The following is a 21,242-nucleotide window of genomic DNA, read 5'->3' on the forward strand; positions in this document are numbered from 1 at the left end:
GGAATTTTTACTTTTATAGAACATTTCACAGCAAAAACTCCATTAATTTACCTGTATACAGCACTGCACTGCACAAAGTGCTTTAATTTACCTGTATACAAATTACACCGCAAGAACTGACTTAATTGACCAGCACACTACATTGCACTAAAAGAACTGCTTTAGTTTACTGATTAGATAAGAATTCTTTATTTCAGACTACATAGTCCATACATCTAAATTAAAAATTAGCTATAAAGTAAAAACATTGTAAACATAAAAGAACATATATATCATATATACAAGTATATGAATACATCTACACAATTAACTGCACCCTGCATTGTTAGAATGAAATTAGTGGCACATTTAAAGAGTAATTTATTCCATCTGCTAATAATTTGAGAATTTAAATGAATGTCACAGTTCCAAAGAGATTCCAATATACAGTTCTAACTATTAGATATTCTTGTCATCATTGAGAATACATACTTTCTCATTACTTCATCAAAACTGAATACATTATAATTTACAAACATGTTGGAGGCACTGTTCCATGTAGGAAGATCAAATAGAAAATGAAGACTATTATTGTAACCAATAACTAGTTTTCTTTTCATACATTCACTAAAGTTTGGCCACAGAGGACCACAATACATAGTACAGCAATAAGATTTTAATAATCTAATTTTGATATTCAATGAACAATTCTTAAATTTGCGTATAAGCATGTTTGTTCGAGTACACAAAAATCAGTAATGTCTCATCATATCTTCATTATCTCACTGATTGGATTTCAAAATATGACCCAAATGTGTATAACTGTTGACATATGTAAGAGTATTGCCGTTAAGATATACTGGGAAAAAGATGGTAATTTGAAAGAAGTTGGCTGAAAGACCAAGCGTATTGATTTTTTTATATTATAGATCATATCATTCTTCAATGTGTAGTGTTCACATATTTTTGATAATTGATTATACTGCTTGAATTAGGATTATGCAAGTTAGGTGGACTATTTATTTTATTGGGCAGTCATAATGACATAACACTAACTTGTAATGTAATACCATTAAAGAGCACATTTAGAGATCACTCCAGTATATACCATAGTTATAGGTTAACATAAAAAGCCAGGGTTCATTCTATGCCTTTATGCAATTCATAAAAATATATTACATTTTGCATCCTTTTTGATGGAACAATATGACTGAAACAACTTAGTGATTTCATGATAGTAAACACTTAAACATGACTTATAATAAAAATCATACAGGTAATGTATGTACATTTACTTGTCATAAATTAAATATAAATTGTTGTTTTAAAATGTAATACTAATTTTTAACAGAAGTTTATTTAATGCTAATTATTGAATGCTCTGCACCTTAACTGTCATCAGGAAACTTCCAGATGAAAATTACCAATGATTATTTACTTTACAATAGGGGACAGATGCTGAACTGGGTCAATAAGAGACCACGTTGAGTCTAACCGTCACAATGTAGGGTAGAATGAATTTGTTTATCAACATGCGTTGCTTTCATTGTGACAACACAGCATGCAACATTCAATCTGGAATCAACATATGTACTTCTTGGGCTGTGTAGATTATGACTTTTAAAGCAATATCAATGTTTGAGGATGCAAATAAAGTGAAAAATTGCCATTTAAAATAACTAGAATGAAATTCTAACAAGTGGCACATGTTTCATGATGAATGAATTTTGTGGATCTTTTTAAATCTTATTTCTAATTTCTATGAAGGCACAAGTTTTTATTGTATTATCTTTGCTCTTCAGAGTCATTGATGGCAGTATTAAAAACTTCAAAGCTTTCTTTAGATGGTTGTATGTAGGTAAGTTCATTTTTTGCTCCTTGAACACCTTCATGTTTATCCTGTTGGAAAGTGAACTAATTTTACACCTAAAGGAGCCAGCAATAATATTCTTTGGACAAAATATGCCTATTTTTCAGCCGACTTCAAAGACATTTGTCAGGATATGTATCTAGCAATTCATTCTCAGTATCACTAAAGTGACATATAAGGCAAGGAAGATTTCTGTTATCAAATAAATTATCACAGTCTGGTTTCTAAACCTGGTCTTGATAGTATCTTCCCTCAAAGAAACTCATAATTTTTTACATTTGGTGAATAAGCTTACAGAGTAACTTGAATATCAATTGTAAAATAAATATTTTATTTTGAAGTTTTTCTTTTCTTTCAGTAATTCTAAGACTTTCTGATGAAAAACCTCCCCCAGAACTTAGCAAGGTAAGATTTTAAAATGCAAAATTATGATTTCCTCTTAAACAAGCTTTCATCTATGCTGTGCAAAAATATATATCCTTGCTTATAAATTGAGTCCAACTGTAAGCAAGAGAAACCCAGATCTGATAAATCCAACTCTGCTGGTACATTATGGAACAGCAGATCTTGGTCTGTACATTTTGCATTTGATTGTACTTATAAGCAAGTAAATATGGTATGAAGCTTCTGTACACTGTTTTATGTATGTTCAAATAATAATGCAGATGCACTCTGCAAGATGGATTGTTTGCATCTGCTGTGCGGTATACATTATAATGTTATAGTGCTGTGGTCTTAAACTAGGTAACAGAAAATAAGTAGAACCAACAAGTTTCGTAAAATTCAATGATTTGTTTTCCTATATCATTTAAGTTGTAACAAGATTCCCTTACTGACGGTAACTACTGACATACCAATATCATAAAACAAATACTGTGATATGTACCTCAGGAAAAAATAACACTCTAAACCAGCACTACAGTTCACTCATAATATTCAACATTTATTGTAAATAGCACATATTGTATTGTATACATAGTGTAAATAACACATGTTGTATACATAGTGTAAATAGCACATGTTATATTGTATAGTGTAAATAACACATGTTGTATACATAGTGTAAATAACACATGTTATATTGTATACTTAGTGTAAATAGCACATGTTATATTGCATACATAGTGTAAATAGCATATGTTGTATTGTATACATAGTGTAAATAGCACATGTATTGTATACATAGTGTAAATAGCACATGTTATATTGTATAGTGTAAATAGCACATGTTGTATACATAGTGTAAATAACACATGTTATATTGTATACTTAGTGTAAATAGCACATGTTATATTGCATACATAGTGTAAATAGCACATGTTGTATTGTATACATAGTGTAAATAGCACATGTATTGTATACATAGTGTAAATAGCACATGTTATGTTGTATAGTGTGTTGTATAGTGTAAATAGCACATGTTGTATACATAGTGTAAATAACACATGTTATATTGTATACTTAGTGTAAATAGCACATGTTATATTGCATACATAGTGTAAATAGCACATGTTGTATTGTATACATAGTGTAAATAGCACATGTTGTATTGTATACAGAGTGTAAATAGCACATATTGTATTGTATACATAGTGTAAATAGCACAAGTTATATTGTATACATAGTGTAAATAGCACATGTTGTATTGTATACATAGTGTAAATAGCACATATTGTATTGTAGACATAGTGTAAATAGCACATGTTATATTGTATACATAGTGTAAATAGCACATGTTGTATACACAGTGTAAATAACATATGTTGTATTGCATACAGTGTAAATCGCACATGTTGTATAAATAGTGTAAATAGCACATGTATTTGTATTGTAAATAACACATGTTTTATTGTATACGTAGTGTAAATAGCACATGTATCACATATGTATTGTAAATAGCATGTGTAATTTGTTTATATTGTAAATAGCACATGTATGGCATATGTATTGTAAATAGCACGTGTAATGTATATGTATTGTAAATAGAACATGTTGTATTGTATCTGTATTGTACATAAAACATGAATTGCATATGTATTGTAAATAGTACATGTATATGTATTGTAAATGCTCATAATTTATATATGTACACAAAATTTCTGCATGGGTACTGAAACAGCTCCTCATTGATGGATGGATTCAAGTTGCGCAAATTAGACACATTCAGTGTCTCTCAATAATGCAATATACATGTAAATCAGGGGTTTATTGTATGGTTCATAAGCTTGATGCAATAATTTTAAAACCTTCACAGATATGTTCTGAATGGTATGCTTTAAATATAAATGCAGTGTCCAAAAACGTTTGGATCATGTAAAAGTTTGCAAGGTAATGAGAAAAAACATGAATGTATTTACATTACAAGGGATGGTGGTAGAAGGGTATATAAATGTATTTACATTACAAGGGATGTTGTGGAAAGTTGTAATTATGTATTTTCTTCACAAGGGATGTGGTGGAAAGGTGCTGTAATATATTTTCGTCACAAATGATGTCATGTAAAGGTGTAATAATGTTTTTACATTACAGGTGATTGTGATGGAAAGGTGTAATAAAGTATTTATGTTACATTGAATGTTGTGGAAAGCTATTGTAATGTATTTACAACACATGTAATGTGTTTGGAAGGTGTAATAATGTACTTGCATTACAAGAGATGGTGATGGAAAGGTCTATTTACATTACAAGTGATGTAGAAAAGTGTAATAGTGTATTTACATTACAAGGGATGTTGTGAAAAAGTGTAATAGTGTATTTACATTACAAGAGATGGTGATGGAAAGGCGTAATAATTTATTTACATTACAATGGGTTGAGGAAAGGAGTAATAATGTATTTACATTTCAAGAGATGGTGATGGAAAGGTGTCATAATGTATTTACATTACAAGATATGCTGTGGAAAAGTGTAATAATGTATCTTCATTACAAGGGATGTTGTGGAAAGGTGTAATAATGTATTTACAGTACAAGAACTGTTGTGGAAAGGTGTACTAATGCATTTACTTTACAAGAGATGGTGATGGAAGGGTGTGATAGTGTATTTAAATTTACAAGGAATGGTGATAATACAGGTGTAATAATAATAACTTTATGTCATGAGTGGAGTGTGAGACTCAGCAAACTGACACATGGTAGGATTGATCATAGCAATTTAGAACTTGATTTTTTTCTTTAAGTTAAATATGTCGGATGTTCACATCAGAATTATCAAATTTCCTTCAAGCCACACTCAGTGTCAGTCCATCTTTGATTTTACTTGCTGGGCAGCATTTTGAGGGACCAGACAAAAGTGTCCATCTGAGTTGAAATGGTTGGCAAAGTTTGTGTTGATCTTGCTTCTGATATGGTTTTTTATTTATCATTTTTTTTGTATCTATTTTGCCAGGTTATTGGACAGAACAAATCTGGCACATCAGGACATAAATCTTGCTTTACAGCTAGATCCTAACCCATTTCTGACAGATTCTAACCTATTGCTGACAGAATCAAACCTTTTTTGCTGACAGATTCTAACCTATTGCTGACAGATTCTAACCCATTGCTGACAGGTTCTAACCCTTTGAATGACAACATAACTCTTGTTGTTGAGATCAGATAGTTAAATGTATTACCATGGAATTAGCATCATATGAGAAAATGAGCTGCAAATCTAATACATACATATATATTTTGATTGTATTTTTACTTTGTTTACATCATTTCAGATGACACAGCATGATATTAACTTCGTGGCTGAGTTTCTAAAGGACAATTTTACACACTTTTCAGCAGTAAGTATAATCTTGATACACTGATAGTATTATGTATACTTCTATTCTTCATCTTCCTGGCATAGCTTTTGCAGGGTGTCAAAAGCATTTTTCATCTCTGTATTCATTTAAATACATAAAAGGGTTGTTTTTATTTTTAAACTCAACAGTTTTGCAAAGGCTTCTTAGGTTTTAATTAATCTTTGTTGAAAGGCTTTTGATAATGATATCCGTTCTTTTGAAACGTTAGTGATGGCACTTTTTTCCTACTGATTGTTGCAGTGAGAGAGAGAGACCCTAGTTTTTCAGTTACTCTAATAACATAAGCATGGCTGGATGGATTGAGATAAAATGTTGTCAAATGATTTTCATTGAAACATTTAGGTCAGTTTGAATTCAGTATTTTTCAGAGATTTTTAATAAGATTGTGGCAAAAAAAGAATAGGTAAATAATGAGTGAAGACTAAAGTTAAAGGAGAGCGCTGTATGGAATGCGAAATTCCAGTGCTGCTCTGTTTAGGTAAGCCAGATATTCAGACATATCGTTGTTATTTATGGGTAACTTTGGAATATTTGATAACACATTTATTGTAAAAAGAAAAGATGACATTACAGATAATAGGTAAGGTGGCAAGTCTGCCAAAGCAAATAGGATTATATTGTTTTACTGTACTTAATGTCAGATATTTTCCTGTCGCTTTGTTTATTGTTTTGAAATTTTGTGTGGCCTCCAACTAAAGTGTAGAAATTTTATTTGGCCCACAAGTGGAGAGATTTTGTTTGGCTGCCCAACAAAAATGGAGAAATTTTGTGTGGCCCCCAACTTAAGTGTAGAAATTTTGTGCAGCTTCCAAACAAAGTGTAGAAAGTTTGTTTGGCCCCAAAATAAAGTTTAGAAATTTGTTGTGGCCCCTACTAAATTGTAGAATTTTTTTTTAGCCCCAACTAAAGTGTAGAAATTTTGTGTGGCTCCCATCTAAGGTGGAGAAATGGGATAGAGTTTCCCCTGCCCTTTGGATCCGTGGTGCAGGACTGCCTTATAAATAATAGTGAATTCACCAGATTGCATATTAAGTACAAAGCCAGTATGAGGCTAATATAAATTAGCTTGAATCATTCTAATGTCTGTATGTAGACTTCATTGTTTGAATATTAGATTCAATCATTTTATAGTCTGTATGTAGACATCGTTGTTTGAATATTGGAATTAAATCAATCTGTAGTCTGTATGTAGACTTCATTGTTTGAATATTAGATTTATTCATTCTATAGTCTGTATGTAGACTTTATTGTTTGAATATTAGATTTATTCATTCTATAGTCTGTATGTAGACTTTATTGTTTGAATATTAAATTTATTCATTGTATAGTCTGTATGTAGACTTTATTGTTTGAATATTAGATTCAATCATTTTATAGTCTGTATGTAGACATCATTGTTTGAATATTGGAATTAAATCATTCTAATGTCTGTATGTAGACTTTATTCTTTGAATATTAGATTCAATCATTTTATAGTCTGTATGTAGACATCATTGTTTGAATATTGGAATTAAATCATTCTAATGTCTGTATGTAGACTTCATTGTTTGAATATTAGATTCAATCATTTTATAGTCTGTATGTAGACATCATTGTTTGAATATTGGAATTAAATCATTCTAATGTCTGTATGTAGACTTCATTGTTTGAATATTAGATTCAATCATTTTATAGTCTGTATGTAGACATCATTGTTTGAATATTGGAATTAAATCATTCTAATGTCTGTATGTAGACTTTATTCTTTGAATATTAGATTCAATCATTCTATAGTCTGTATGTAGACTTTATTGTTTGAATATTGGAATTAAATCATTCTGTAGTCTGTATGTAGACATCATTGTTTGAATATTGGATTAATTCATTCTAATGTCTGTATGTAGACATCATTGTTTGAATATTAGATTCAATCATTTTATAGTCTGTATGTAGACATCGTTGTTTGAATATTGGAATTAAATCATTCTGTAGTCTGTATGTAGACATCATTGTTTGAATATTGGATTAATTCATTCTAATGTCTGTATGTAGACTTTATTCTTTGAATATTAGATTCAATCATTCTGTAGTCTGTATGTAGACAGCATTGTTTGAATATTGGAATTAAATCATTCTAATGTCTGTATGTAGACTTTATTCTTTGAATATTAGATTCAATCATTTTATAGTCTGTATGTAGACATCATTGTTTGAATATTGGAATTAATTCATTCTGTAGTCTGTATGTAGACATCATTGTTTGAATATTGGAATTAAATCATTCTGTAGTCTGTATGTAGACATCATTGTTTGAATATTAGATTCAATCATTTTATAGTCTGTATGTAGACATCGTTGTTTGAATATTGGAATTAAATCATTCTGTAGTCTGTATGTAGACATCATTGTTTGAATATTGGATTAATTCATTCTAATGTCTGTATGTAGACTTTATTCTTTGAATATTAGATTCAATCATTCTGTAGTCTGTATGTAGACAGCATTGTTTGAATATTGGAATTAAATCATTCTAATGTCTGTATGTAGACTTTATTCTTTGAATATTAGATTCAATCATTTTATAGTCTGTATGTAGACATCATTGTTTGAATATTGGAATTAATTCATTCTGTAGTCTGTATGTAGACATCATTGTTTGAATATTGGAATTAAATCATTCTGTAGTCTGTATGTAGACATCATTGTTTGAATATTGGAATTAAATCATTCTGTAGTCTGTATGTAGACATCATTGTTTGAATATTGGAATTAAATCATTCTATAGTCTGTATGTAGACATCATTGTTTGAATATTGGAATTAAATCATTCTAATGTCTGTATGTAGACTTTATTCTTTGAATATTAGATTCAATCATTTTATAGTCAGTATGTAGACATCATTGTTTGAATATTGGAATTAATTCATTCTGTAGTCTGTATGTAGACATCATTGTTTGAATATTGGAATTAAATCATTCTGTAGTCTGTATGTAGACATCATTGTTTGAATATTGGAATTAAATCATTCTATAGTCTGTATGTAGACATCATTGTTTGAATATTGGAATTAAATCATTCTATAGTCTGTATGTAGACATCATTGTTTGAATATTGGAATTAAATCATTCTATAGTCTGTATGTAGACTTTATTCTTTGAATATTAGATTCAATCATTCTATAGTCTGTATGTAGACATCATTGTTTGAATATTGGATTAATTCATTCTATAGTCTGTATGTAGACATCATTGTTTGAATATTGGAATTAAATCATTCTATAGTCTGTATGTAGACATAATTGTTTAAATATTGGAATTAAATCTTTCTGTAGTCTGTGTGTAGACAGCATTGTTTGAATATTGGAATTAAATCATTCTATAGTCTGTATGTAGACATAATTGTTTATATATTGGAATTAAGTCATTCTGTAGTCTGTATGTAGACTTTATTGTTGGAATATTGGAATTAAATCATTCTATAGTCTATATGTAGACTTTATTGTTTGGATATTAGTTTAAATCATTCTATATATAGTCTTTGTAAAAGACTTTGTTATTTGAATTTTACAGTTATGATTAGGAAAATTAAATATTCAATAATAATGACACATAGATTAAAACACTGGTAACTAGTTCTTTATTTTATATTTCTTGTTGCTTCCAAAACCTTTGAATATGAGAATGTAAACGATAGTGACAAACACTGATAATATATTTCAGCAGGAGGAGGAGAGTATAGCTTTTCTACACAAGGACAAAAAGCCTGGATTCAAAATGGAGAAGGTTGGACAGGTAAAACACCACCTTAAACCTTACAATTAGTTTCAGATGAATATTACTGGCTTTCTCATATAAAATTTATCGAAAGAATAATTTGTAACTTTGAGCTACTCTTGGCATTGACCTAAATAACCTACTTGTGTTGGTGTGTCATACAGCACAAAACCAAACCAAACTCATCATTGGCCTAAATAACCTACTTGTGTTGGTGTGTCATACAGCACAAAGCCAAACCAAACTCATCATTGACCTAAATAACCTACTTGTGTTGGTGTGTCATACAGCACAAAGCCAAACCAAACTCATCATTGACCTAAATAACCTACTTGTGTTGGTGTGTCATACAGCACAAAACCAAACCAAACTCATCATTGGCCTAAATAACCTACTTGTGTTGGTGTGTCATACAGCACAAAACCAAACCAAACTCATCATTGGCCTAAATAACCTACTTGTGTTGGTGTGTCATACAGCACAAAGCCAAACCAAACTCATCATTGGCCTAAATAACCTACTTGTGTTGGTGTGTCATACAGCACAAAACCAAACCAAACTCATCATTGGCCTAAATAACCTACTTGTGTTGGTGTGTCATACAGCACAAAGCCAAACCAAACTCATCATTGACTTAAATAACCTACTTGTGTTGGTGTGTCATACAGCACAAAACCAAACCAAACTCATCATTGGCCTAAATAACCTACTTGTGTTGGTGTGTCATACAGCACAAAACCAAACCAAACTCATCATTGGCCTAAATAACCTACTTGTGTTGGTGTGTCATACAGCACAAAGCCAAACCAAACTCATCATTGACCTAAATAACCTACTTGTGTTGGTGTGTCATACAGCACAAAGCCAAACCAAACTCATCATTGACCTAAATAACCTACTTGTGTTGGTGTGTCATACAGCACAAAGCCAAACCAAACTCATCATTGACCTAAATAACCTACTTGTGTTGGTGTGTCATACAGCACAAAACCAAACCAAACTCATCATTGACCTAAATAACCTACTTGTGTTGGTGTGTCATACAGCACAAAACCAAACCAAACTCATCATTGACCTAAATAACCTACTTGTGTTGGTGTGTCATACAGCACAAAACCAGAAGTCTTGGTTCTTCACCACGTGATGATCTTTATCTTTTTCTGGGCCAACTTTACCCACTGACAGCAGCACACTGGGCATAACACAACCCAAATTAGCACCACGGCTAAACAACACCTACATCACGGTGCATATATGGAGATACAGCATAACTGTCACTCCATACCTCCTTCACTCCTTCAGCACTACACTCAGCATTCACTAGTTACCATTCATCAGTCACCAGCCATCAATCACCAATCAGTCATCAGTGATTAGTCACCAATCAGTCAGCTGAAAATAAAATATCCAAGTCATTGTACTACAAATGACACGGTCATGTATAACAACACGTAATGACATCATGTGCTGTAAACTTGAGTTGATTATTTTATACAAATTTTATGATCAGGACTACTGTGCAAGGTGATAATCATGTTCAAAAGTGAACTTGTGAAGTGAAGTGAACCTGTATCTAACAAGAAACTTATAGTACTTAACATAACACCTCCTCTTCCTTAATAAATACAACATTATTACAAATATAAACATTCTGTTACATTACATACAGGTAAACTAGAAAACGGACTATAACATGGCATTATACAACACAAGTTGGAATTACCTAAAATACAAAATAAATGTGATTGTAAAACAATTAGATCCTATAAAACAAATAGGAAAATAATATTTAACTCACATGCCTCTACAGCTGGAGATCACGCATCATAAAGTGGACTGCTCACTGACAAGACTCTTTGTAATGTGATGTTTAACTCTGCGATGAGGTAATTTATACACTACCTATGCGCTCTGTGTATATCGGTTTTCCCAATGTAAGCACTTTGCTTGTGCAGCATGGGATGAACCGAACTCGCCAATTTGAAATAATATAATATATCCATAAACCACCCTCAGGTAATGATGTACACAAAAAATGAAACCCGAGTACATATATTTAATCCAATTAATAAATAAACAATAAATATAAACAATTCCTTGACAACACCTTTGTTAGGTGGAAGAAAGTGGACAACCTAGAAAAAAAAAACACAGGAGAAGGGATGGTTGACCCGTAAGATGTATAATCGCTGCACAGTTTCTGGTGTTTGAACCAGTGAGAATTTAGTCTGCACCCTAATATAGTTCACACTCAAGTGAGCCACAGACTCACCACTTAACAAACACTCTCCATAGTCTGCCAATTAAGCAAGGGAAGTAACCTTTGATGAGGACTATTGGGAATCAAAGTTTTGAGTTTTGCTGAGTTATCCATTTTGCAGAAGCATGTAATACTGATTGTAAAAAATAATTTCATTATACAGGATTAAAATATTTCAATAAAATTAGTTATTTAAATTAGCAAAGTAGTACACCCGAGTGATTCAATTTAGGTACCTTTAATTTGAAGCTGTAGAAAAATACCATACAGACATATAACAGGAACAAGATAAAGCACAGAAGTACATTAACAACAACAAGGGAAATTTTCATGAAAAACATACTAACACGAGTATTTATACACTTAAACATGATCATGTATACACATAAGTACCTATTGTACTGATATACAGCTCAAAAGGAATTTTATCCATTTGTTGCCTGCCGCCTGACAGTATCAAAGAGCAAGCAACAAATCATATACATACATAATAGCACACACTAAAGTACATGTAAGGATCAGCTTTAAAAAGCAGACCTTAAGGGCAGAGGTCACAGTAAATAATTCCAGTCTCTACCATTCATGTAAGGAGTTGTGATGAGACAGACAACCTAAGGGAAACTAAGCTAACATATCTAACAGATTCTTGATTCACAAATGACTAATACACAAGAGACAGGAACTATATGTGGCAGATAAGCACAATCTCAGTAATAACCATAATAAGAATATTTACAAGAAAACAAACACTAAAAAGCAAATTGATTTCAAAATACTTTCATGCATATATCCTACATGAAGAAATTTATTTATCTCATGGGATACATCAGTCCATAATTAATTTGATCCTTTTTAGTTCCTATTCCCTGACAACAACACAGGGATTTTTAAAAAAAATGCAAACAGCCAATATGCATACAGCATTGCACCCACATAAAAGAGAATATCAGCACTGCACACTAGACCTTGAGGGCAAATGTAGGGCAAATCTCACAAAACATCATGTCCAACAGAGACGTACAAAGATATGAAGCAAGGTAACTAATCCAATGGGATTATATCTTCCAAAAATCCAATGTTGGTAATTTTGGCAAATATTTAGATATTATTAGAAAAGAATGTGGTTTAAGTTGGTTTAGTACATCATCAAATTTAGAACAAGCCTAATCAGAATTCTGTTTTCAAAATTCCATATTGTCTTTTAGGGATAGCACAATACACAAAACATGTTGGGAAGGGACAGAGAAAAAACAAAGCATAAAAATCCTTGGTAGGAACATGGACAAACCAATACACACAAAATGCTGGGAGGGATAGGGAAAACAGACATAAAAGTCCTCATATTTTGTAAGGAGGAGAGGAGAACAGTGACTTATCCACAAATAGGTTACTGTTTGTGCATCAGATAGGTGCTTTTCAGTAACCTCATTTCCCAACTTACCAAAGCCACTAAATATCTTAAATTACTTTTGCCATATAAAAATATTTGAAATATTTGTTGTTTTCATCTTATTGCTAGTATAAGTTTATAGCATTTCATATATGAGTGCCATTAAATACAAGCTATTCTAAAGTTATATTTTGTAAATTTTTTAAATACTTTTAGTATTATAAAACAATAGCCTAATATGATTTTTCTCAGGAATACTTCCAAATTTAATTACTGTCTGTAATCCAGATATCCATGCCCTCTATGTTTCCAGAAGCTAACCTTAGAAATTTTTCATAAATACAAAAAAATACAGATTTTTTAACACATTAACCCCTAGCAACGACTTAACGGGGCAGGAGGTAGTAGCCTACTGCTAAGCTCTGTAGCGTCATGGTCATGCATGATACACTAAAGTGGGTGGTATTATAGAAAGGTACATAGATGTAGTTCTACAATGATACCAAATAATCTGGAATATCTAGTTGCACTACAAAATACAGATAAAAAACCCTCATTTTTTGGACCTGACTTTTTTAACCCAAACCAGGGGTTAATGTGTTAAACAGTCCATTTTGATGATGTTCATTTCTGTCACAGATAACAGCATCGGACATTATGATTCTTCAGATCTTCCTGTTTCTCATAATATTTGTATTGCCTACTGGACATGACTTCAAAGCATGATTAAATAATGCCTACTTTGCATTCTGTGCACTAATCACGGTCAGTTCAAATTTGCAGCATGTTTTATCAACTGCAAATTTTTTAAGTAATTACATGCAGGGGTCACACAGTCTTGGAAAAACTTGAAACTGACTTTTGTCATGGAAAGCATTGGAAAAGACACAAAAAGAAAATGTCATGGAAAGTAATGGAATATGGCCAAAAAGTGAAAATCTCATTTTTACATGCTTGTTAGTCTGTAGTGTTAAAGTGAGCTTTGACATAAAAGAATTTAGCCTGGAAAATCAGAAATTTGTCATGGAGAAATCTTAGAAAAATCAGATTTGTACAGGAGAGTGTAACTATAGTGATGAGGTCTTTTTCAAAGGAATAAAATAAGGTAATGCATTTGTCATTCATTTTTGGTAACTTATTCTGCCTGATCAACCCAAGCTTTTGTGGCAGAAAATCAGACCTAACACACAATGTGGCAACTGAATGACTGAAACTTTTCTTTCCACTCCACAGTTTCAAAACCTGTTTGAATGTAATTGATGTTAGACACCTAGTGAGTGATGTTAGACACACTTAGGCTATTCGTTTTGGCATATGCTGAAACTTTCATGAAAATGGGATAAATAATAGTTTTCATATGATATAAATGTGTACATGTTCATTGCAGACAGTTACATTGGGCCACAAATTAATTAGGCTGTGGCCAGTTGGCAAAGGGTCGTACAAGAGATGCAGTTCGGTAATTATTTAAGCATGTCTACTCTTTATATTAATCAGTGAGGCACATTAGAGAGTCATTGATTTTAAACTTTAATATATCTTATACGTTTCAGTATTTAAAGAAAGAGGATCTAAGTTACCCACCAGAACTATCGGGAAATCCATGGATACAGTATCTTCAGGGCAGTTTACATGTGAAAGGTAATTGACAAAATGAGCAGTGAAGCAGTCTATAAAGGAAAAGTTTATTCCAACAAAAAGTATTGACAAAATGAGAAATGAAGCAGTCTAATTAGAATAGTTCATTCCAACAGAAGCGATTGACAGAATGAGAAGTGAAGCAGTCTGTAAGTAGAGTAGTTCATTCCAACCAAGTAGACTGACATTGCACCAAGAGCTACATGGTAATATATGGAGCAGTCTCTTATTGTCAGTAAGGAATACAATTCATAATAGATAGTAATGCAATAGATTTAAGAGAGATGCATAGCTCGAGGGAGACACCATTGCATGAGCATACATTTGTGGTGCCAGTGGTGATGTTAACAGATAGCGAGATACCCTTTCATCACTTTTGATGCTAGTGGTGATGATGACAAGTGATGAGAATATATTATACTATTTGTTATCTGTCATCTGTCATCATGATGACATCATTAACTGTCATTACCACCTGCACCACAAAGTAATGCATATGTACCCTATGTGATGAAGGTGGTAATGATAGATACATTTGCAGACCTGCCAACTCTTACGATTTTGCCACTAAGTCTTATAAAAATTACTCTTAAAATATGGACTTATGGTATACTAACAAAAACTACAGAAAAATGATTGTTGCCAAAAATATCAAGATAATTGGTTCATCTGTGTTTTATTTGAATCCAGGTTTCATCTTAGAATTAGTGAAATTAGTCAGGGAACCAGACTAACTTTACAGCAGCACCCCAGACGCTTTAAACTGCACCTATTTGTTCATGCAGAGTGTCTGCATGATCAAACTGTTGATTATAAAAATTTTAAAAATGGTGTCCATAAAGTGATGCATGTTTAAGACAAAAGGGAAAATAAACTTCTAGAAAAGTGTTAATAATCAACACAGAAGAATAAAAAGGAATATTCAGATTCTTTTGAAAAAAAGCTGGAAAGGACACAAATACGTTTATTGGACATCACGTGTCAATTTGAGTATGTCTCATGGCAGGAGATATGATTGCCATCATCATGTGAAATGGAAAAGAATTTCCAAGAATTTTATCAAGTTGAGATACAGCAACAAGCCATTGAGCTACATAGGGTTTGGAACAAGAGTCTGTGTAACTGTACTAGTGTTAAATAAAGTCTACACATACTTTACAAACTTTTCAGTTGAACATAATGTTTACTGTCGATATGTCAACTTTTAATTACATTTTCCAGCTTGACAGTAGCAGTTATTGATATTTTGTTACACCTTACTGGAAACTGGTCAATTTTATGGAAAAAAATCAATTGCCTTACTGAGATGGACTTGTCAGGGTTGACAGGTCTGCATTTGCATCACTTTGTATGTAATAGTGGTGATGATGACAAATTGGAAGATATGTATGCAGAATTTTGTTTGGCTTGTGACCGTGACAACAGATAATGAGATACTTATACAAAACTTTGTGATCCTAGTGATGATGTTAGATACATTGGCTGTGATGATAACAAAGATTACGATACATTGGCTGTGATGATAACAAAGATTACAATACATTCTGGTGCTGGTGATGAGAATGACACATACATATTTGTCACTCTGTGGTGAAATTGATGATGATAACAGATACATGTGTTACATTTGGGGGGGTGATGATACTGACAGTGAGATACATAGTATCACTTTGTGGTGATGATGACAGTAAAATACATATGCATAACTTTGTCGTGATGTTGGTAATGGTGCAGTGAAATACATTTGCGTGAATGTTGTGATGGTGTTGATGACAGTGAAATACATTTGCGTCAATGTTGTGATGGTGTTGATTACAGTGAAATACATTTGCATCAGTTTGTGGTGATGATGACAGAGATCTATATGTATTACATTGTTGTGATGGTGATGATGACAATAGTGAGATATATGTGCATCCCTTTCTTGTGATGTTGGTGATTATGACAGATGGGAGATACATATCTTTCATTTTGTTTTAATGGAGTTGATGATGACAGATGCAGAAATTTACAGCTCCCCAATTTATAATGCCCTTCATTGTAACATGATTTTAGATATAAAGGAAAACCACTATCAACCCTATGAATACAATTAAATTATTTTACTTGAATTGGTCTTTTTTCATCTTGCCATCTGTTTCAACCTGCTGTTAGAAATTTAAAAGTACTGTTATTGGTATACTGTGTATTTTTTCCAGACAGTACAGTGCTGTATCCCACTGAAAGAAATAAGTCATTGGTACAGCTGCAGGAGAAGCTTGAGGAAGCAATCAACAAGGGCCTGATGAAACCCTCAGTAAGTGACTAGTATCGAGTGGGATTAATAAATATTAAATGATTATTTATCAGGATATGAAGTTTGTGAAATAAGATTAATTTGTGTGAATATATTTATGCCACACCATGTCAGTCTGTCTATCTGTTTATGCTTGGTTAAGTTTTGTATTTAGGTCATTTCAGGGACAGTGGTGGATCATCTTTGTTCCAGGAACATTTTTCTCTTTTTCATCAGTTTTCATAAATCTTCATTTGTGAAGGTGAGTTTGAGATCATGTTTATGGTATAGTAAATGCAAATATTTTGTTACTTTTTGCAAGTGCGTGGTGGCAATGCTAGATCTTGTGTCACACTGCTGTATGATTTGTATGCTGTAAACTAAGTATGGTGTGCATGTTGTATCATAAACACAGTCCTTTCAGTGGAATTGAATAGAGTTTGACCCAGGCTGTTCAGTGTTTCTATTTCAGCATAGAATCTGTAAGCATTGTATGATGAAAGAAAAAGTTGATACATTTCAAGACTGCTTGTGTTAATGTACAATTCATGATACAATTCAGACTGCTTTAAAGTTATTTTGTTGTATATTTCTATTTCATTAAAAGAAATTACTCTGAGACATGGACTGGCATATTGCAGAATATATGTTTAGTTCAGCAACTTCAGATTCGAAAGTAGATAAGAGTGTGGGCTTGCCTTGGAAGAAATTTTGACAAATTGTGTATTTATTATGAACAAACTGAAGTTCAGAATATCATGTTGGAGTAAGGTTGCTGTGGTGTCCAAAACTAAAGTATTCAAATTGTACTACTTAGCAACTGTTTACCCCTATGGATTCTCTATACTTTGTATGGATGAAGCCCAAAAAATGCTCATTTAGGCAAGACTGGAAAATAGCAGAATCTCCAAAAATGTATGCCTTAACATTTCATTCCACTTCTAACATTCTTTTTATATATAAAAAATGGATCAGTGTCATAAAGTATTTATTCAATGGTTCCTGCACAAACTGGTAAACCATCTGCAACCATGAAATGGAGCAACTGTCAGTTGTTTTTTAAAATGTTGGACCTGTGATGTGTGAAAAGAAAATTGAAAGAGGTAGAAACATCGAGTGCTAGCCAGAAGTATCTAAAGATTTATTAGGATATTTGTCCATTTATAAAACAGTCTAACAAGGAGTGTGTGTGAATTGGATTTTTCTGTCACATATGGTGGCAGAAGTGACATAAAATGACATTGAGTGCAAATTCCACAAGGAATGGTCCAAAATAAAAGACACAAATAAGTCTCTGTCCTCATTCTGTAAAGCACAGTGTCTTACAGCGAAGAAATAAAACTGCTTATTATCTATAAAGATAAGCTCAAGGGTGTATATACAGTACTGCAAGCTCAATGGATTATTTACAGTACTCCAAGCTCATGGGTATATTTCCAGCACTCCAGGTTCAAGGATATATTTCAAGTACTCATGCTCGTGGGTATATTTACAGCACTCTTATGTTCAGTGATAAATTTCCAGTACTCCAAGCTCAAGGGTATATTTACAGCACTCCAAGTTCAGTGATATACTCCAGTACTTAAAGCTCAAGGGATTAATTACAGAACTCTAAGCACAATGGTATATTTCCAGCACTCCAAGTGCAAGGGATTATTTACAGTACTTGAAGCTCAAGAATATACGTACAGCACTTCAAGCTCAAGTGTATATTTTCAGTACTCCAAACGCAAGGGATTATTTCCAGTACTGCAAGCATAAGGGTATATTTAATAATAATAATGAGGACTTTGTATAGCGCCTAATATTTAGAAGCTCTAAGTGCTTTATAACATTAGACAACACCTATAAGATAAAAAACATATAATGATATGATTACAAAAACAAACACCATGAAATTAGAAAACATTAAAAGAAAACATGCTGAGAATATTTAAGGTAGGAAACATTATTAGGTTTTTAAGTTTGTTCTTGCAGTCAAAATAAGTGAGTTTTGAGAGCCCTCTTGAATGTGATCACTGTGTCTTTGTGTCTAAGTTCAGTGGGCAATTCATTCCAGCATTCCAGGTTCAAGGGTATATTTATAGTACTCCAAACTATAGGGTATATTTACCACACTCCAGGTTCAATGGTATATTTCCAGTACTCCTTTCTCAAGGGTATATTTCCAGTACTCCAAGATCAAGGGTATATTTACAGCACTCCAGGTTCAAGGGTATATTTACAACACTCCAAGCTCATGGGTATATTTATAGTACTCCAAGGTCAAGGGTATATATACTGTACTCCAAGTTCAAGGGTATATTCACAGTACTCCAAGTTCAGGGGTATAATTACAGTACTCCAAGCTCAAGGGTATATTTACAGTACTCCAGGTTCAGGGGTATATTTATGGTGCTCCAAGCTCAAGGGAGTATCTGTAGTGCTCCAAGCTGCAATTACATTGGATGCAATTATTACTAAAATTCAGAATTTTGACAAGAGATAATTATCAACTGCTCCAACTCAGGTGAACTTTTGAATCTTGTTACAACCAGTAGAAAATAACATTAGCATTTCTAAATTACATGTATTTGTCAAGTTTTATTCTTAAAGCAGATGCAGTTCACACTAATAATGCATTTTTTAATGTGAGACTGCCAATCCCTAGATTTCATGTGACTGAACTGGCTTACAGCCTCTGAGTGTTCACTCTAATACAAAACATGTACAGTAAGCCAGAGCTTACATTTTGGATGTGGGTAAAAAAAAAGCCTGGAAATGAATGTGCAAAATTTTGTCAGCAACAAAGAACTGTCAGTCTTAGGACCATAGTGCAGAGATTGCTAAGGCTTTAATAATCTAAGGTTAAGGCCCTTGTCCGTCATCCTGAGGCCAAGCAGCATGTAGAAAAATGGTTTAGAGAACTCCAGATAGTGAATTTAAATGGCTGTTTCTATCATGCAGATCTAGGTATACCTTTATAAATACCCTTGCAATATTTTTTTAAATGTCCATTTAACTAAAACCGTTACTGTATGTATTCTTATACCATTAATTCGCCACTCAGTTGATTTCTGCTCTTACCAAATTGTTATAGGTTGGCATCTGAAATGTAAAATACAGAGGCCCCTCTCTTATAAGACCACCTATTCTGCTGCAGAAAAGTAGCCTTATAATAGAGATGCTGTTTCTAGAGCGGGATCACACATTTGTGAGTAATAACTTCATATATAGTAGGAAAGGCATAACTAATTTTGTAAATATCTAATATTTCATTTCAAACTTGCTGGAGTTTTTGGAATCAATGTGTTAAAAACTTATATGACTGTTATGTAAAATAATTACAAATAATCATCACTTTTTGTGCATAATCACCATGTCACTAAAATCTGGACACAAACATCTCTCTGCAACTTTAACTGTCCATCAGTTTCATTTTTCCACTGTGATAGAATGTATATTAGCAATGTTTATTGAACATTTCTGACATCAGACTCTTCCATATTGATCAAAGGACTCGCCTTTGGCAAGAACCTATTCCATCATTGGCAATTTGAAGTTATTAAATAAGATGCTTTGTGTTTACTAAGGAAGTAAACTTGTAACATGATCAACTGGTTTTAATCTGGTACCCATTCAAGTGCATTTGGTAAACTATATAAATAAAAGCCACAGTGGCTAATATATTTTGTTTACTTTCTGGTGACCGGATGTCCTACTGATTTGAGATGAACTGTAGCATGTAATTATCAAAGTGACAAAACCTCGCATCTCAGAACGATACAGATAATTAGATGATTTAATTCTTTTTGTGGATTAAAGTTACTTTATTGGCACTATGTTGAATTCAGAAATAAATAAATATTCTTGAGATATCTTTCTGTAAAGCCCATTATGTGGCCACCTACAAGATGAAAATTTGAGTTTTATACTGGTTTTTCAGCCACAGAATAATAATAATAATAATAATGAGGACTTTGTATAGCACCTAATCTTTAGAAGCTCTAAGCACTTTACAACATTAGACAACACCTGTAACATAAAAAAACCAAAAAACATATATTATTACAGAAAACAATCACCATGAAATTAGAAAACATAAAAACATGCTGTAAATATTAAAGGTAGGGAACATTATTAGGTCTTTAAGTTTGTTGTTGCAGTTGAAATAAGTGAGTTTTGAGAGTGTTCTTGAATGGGATCACTGTGTCTTTGTGTCTAAGTTCAGTGGGCAATTCATTCCACGTTGCTGGGCCCTGGTATACTAAAGAACGTCCATATGACGTTGTTTCCATAGTGGGA

General features: G+C 32.5%; 1 protein-coding gene across 4 annotated transcripts in view; it reads left to right on the top strand.

Annotated features, from left to right (window-relative positions):
- LOC149794872 (anaphase-promoting complex subunit 4-like) overlaps positions 1–21,242 on the top strand; it is a 194,249-nt gene that overhangs the window by 42,003 nt on the left and 131,004 nt on the right. For all 4 annotated transcript variants that reach the window (XM_089964520.1, XM_089964519.1, XM_089964522.1 and 1 more), the window contains 6 exons: positions 1,782–1,837; positions 2,208–2,254; positions 5,556–5,621; positions 9,342–9,413; positions 14,599–14,686; positions 16,882–16,979. In XM_089964520.1, the coding sequence (XP_089820646.1) occupies positions 1,782–1,837; positions 2,208–2,254; positions 5,556–5,621; positions 9,342–9,413; positions 14,599–14,686; positions 16,882–16,979 (427 nt within the window). The remainder of the gene's footprint in view (positions 1–1,781; positions 1,838–2,207; positions 2,255–5,555; positions 5,622–9,341; positions 9,414–14,598; positions 14,687–16,881; positions 16,980–21,242) is intronic.

This window comes from Sinohyriopsis cumingii, chromosome 7, assembly GCF_028554795.1.
Source record: "Sinohyriopsis cumingii isolate HCF-2022 chromosome 7, ASM2855479v2, whole genome shotgun sequence".
NCBI lineage: Eukaryota > Metazoa > Mollusca > Bivalvia > Unionida > Unionidae > Sinohyriopsis > Sinohyriopsis cumingii.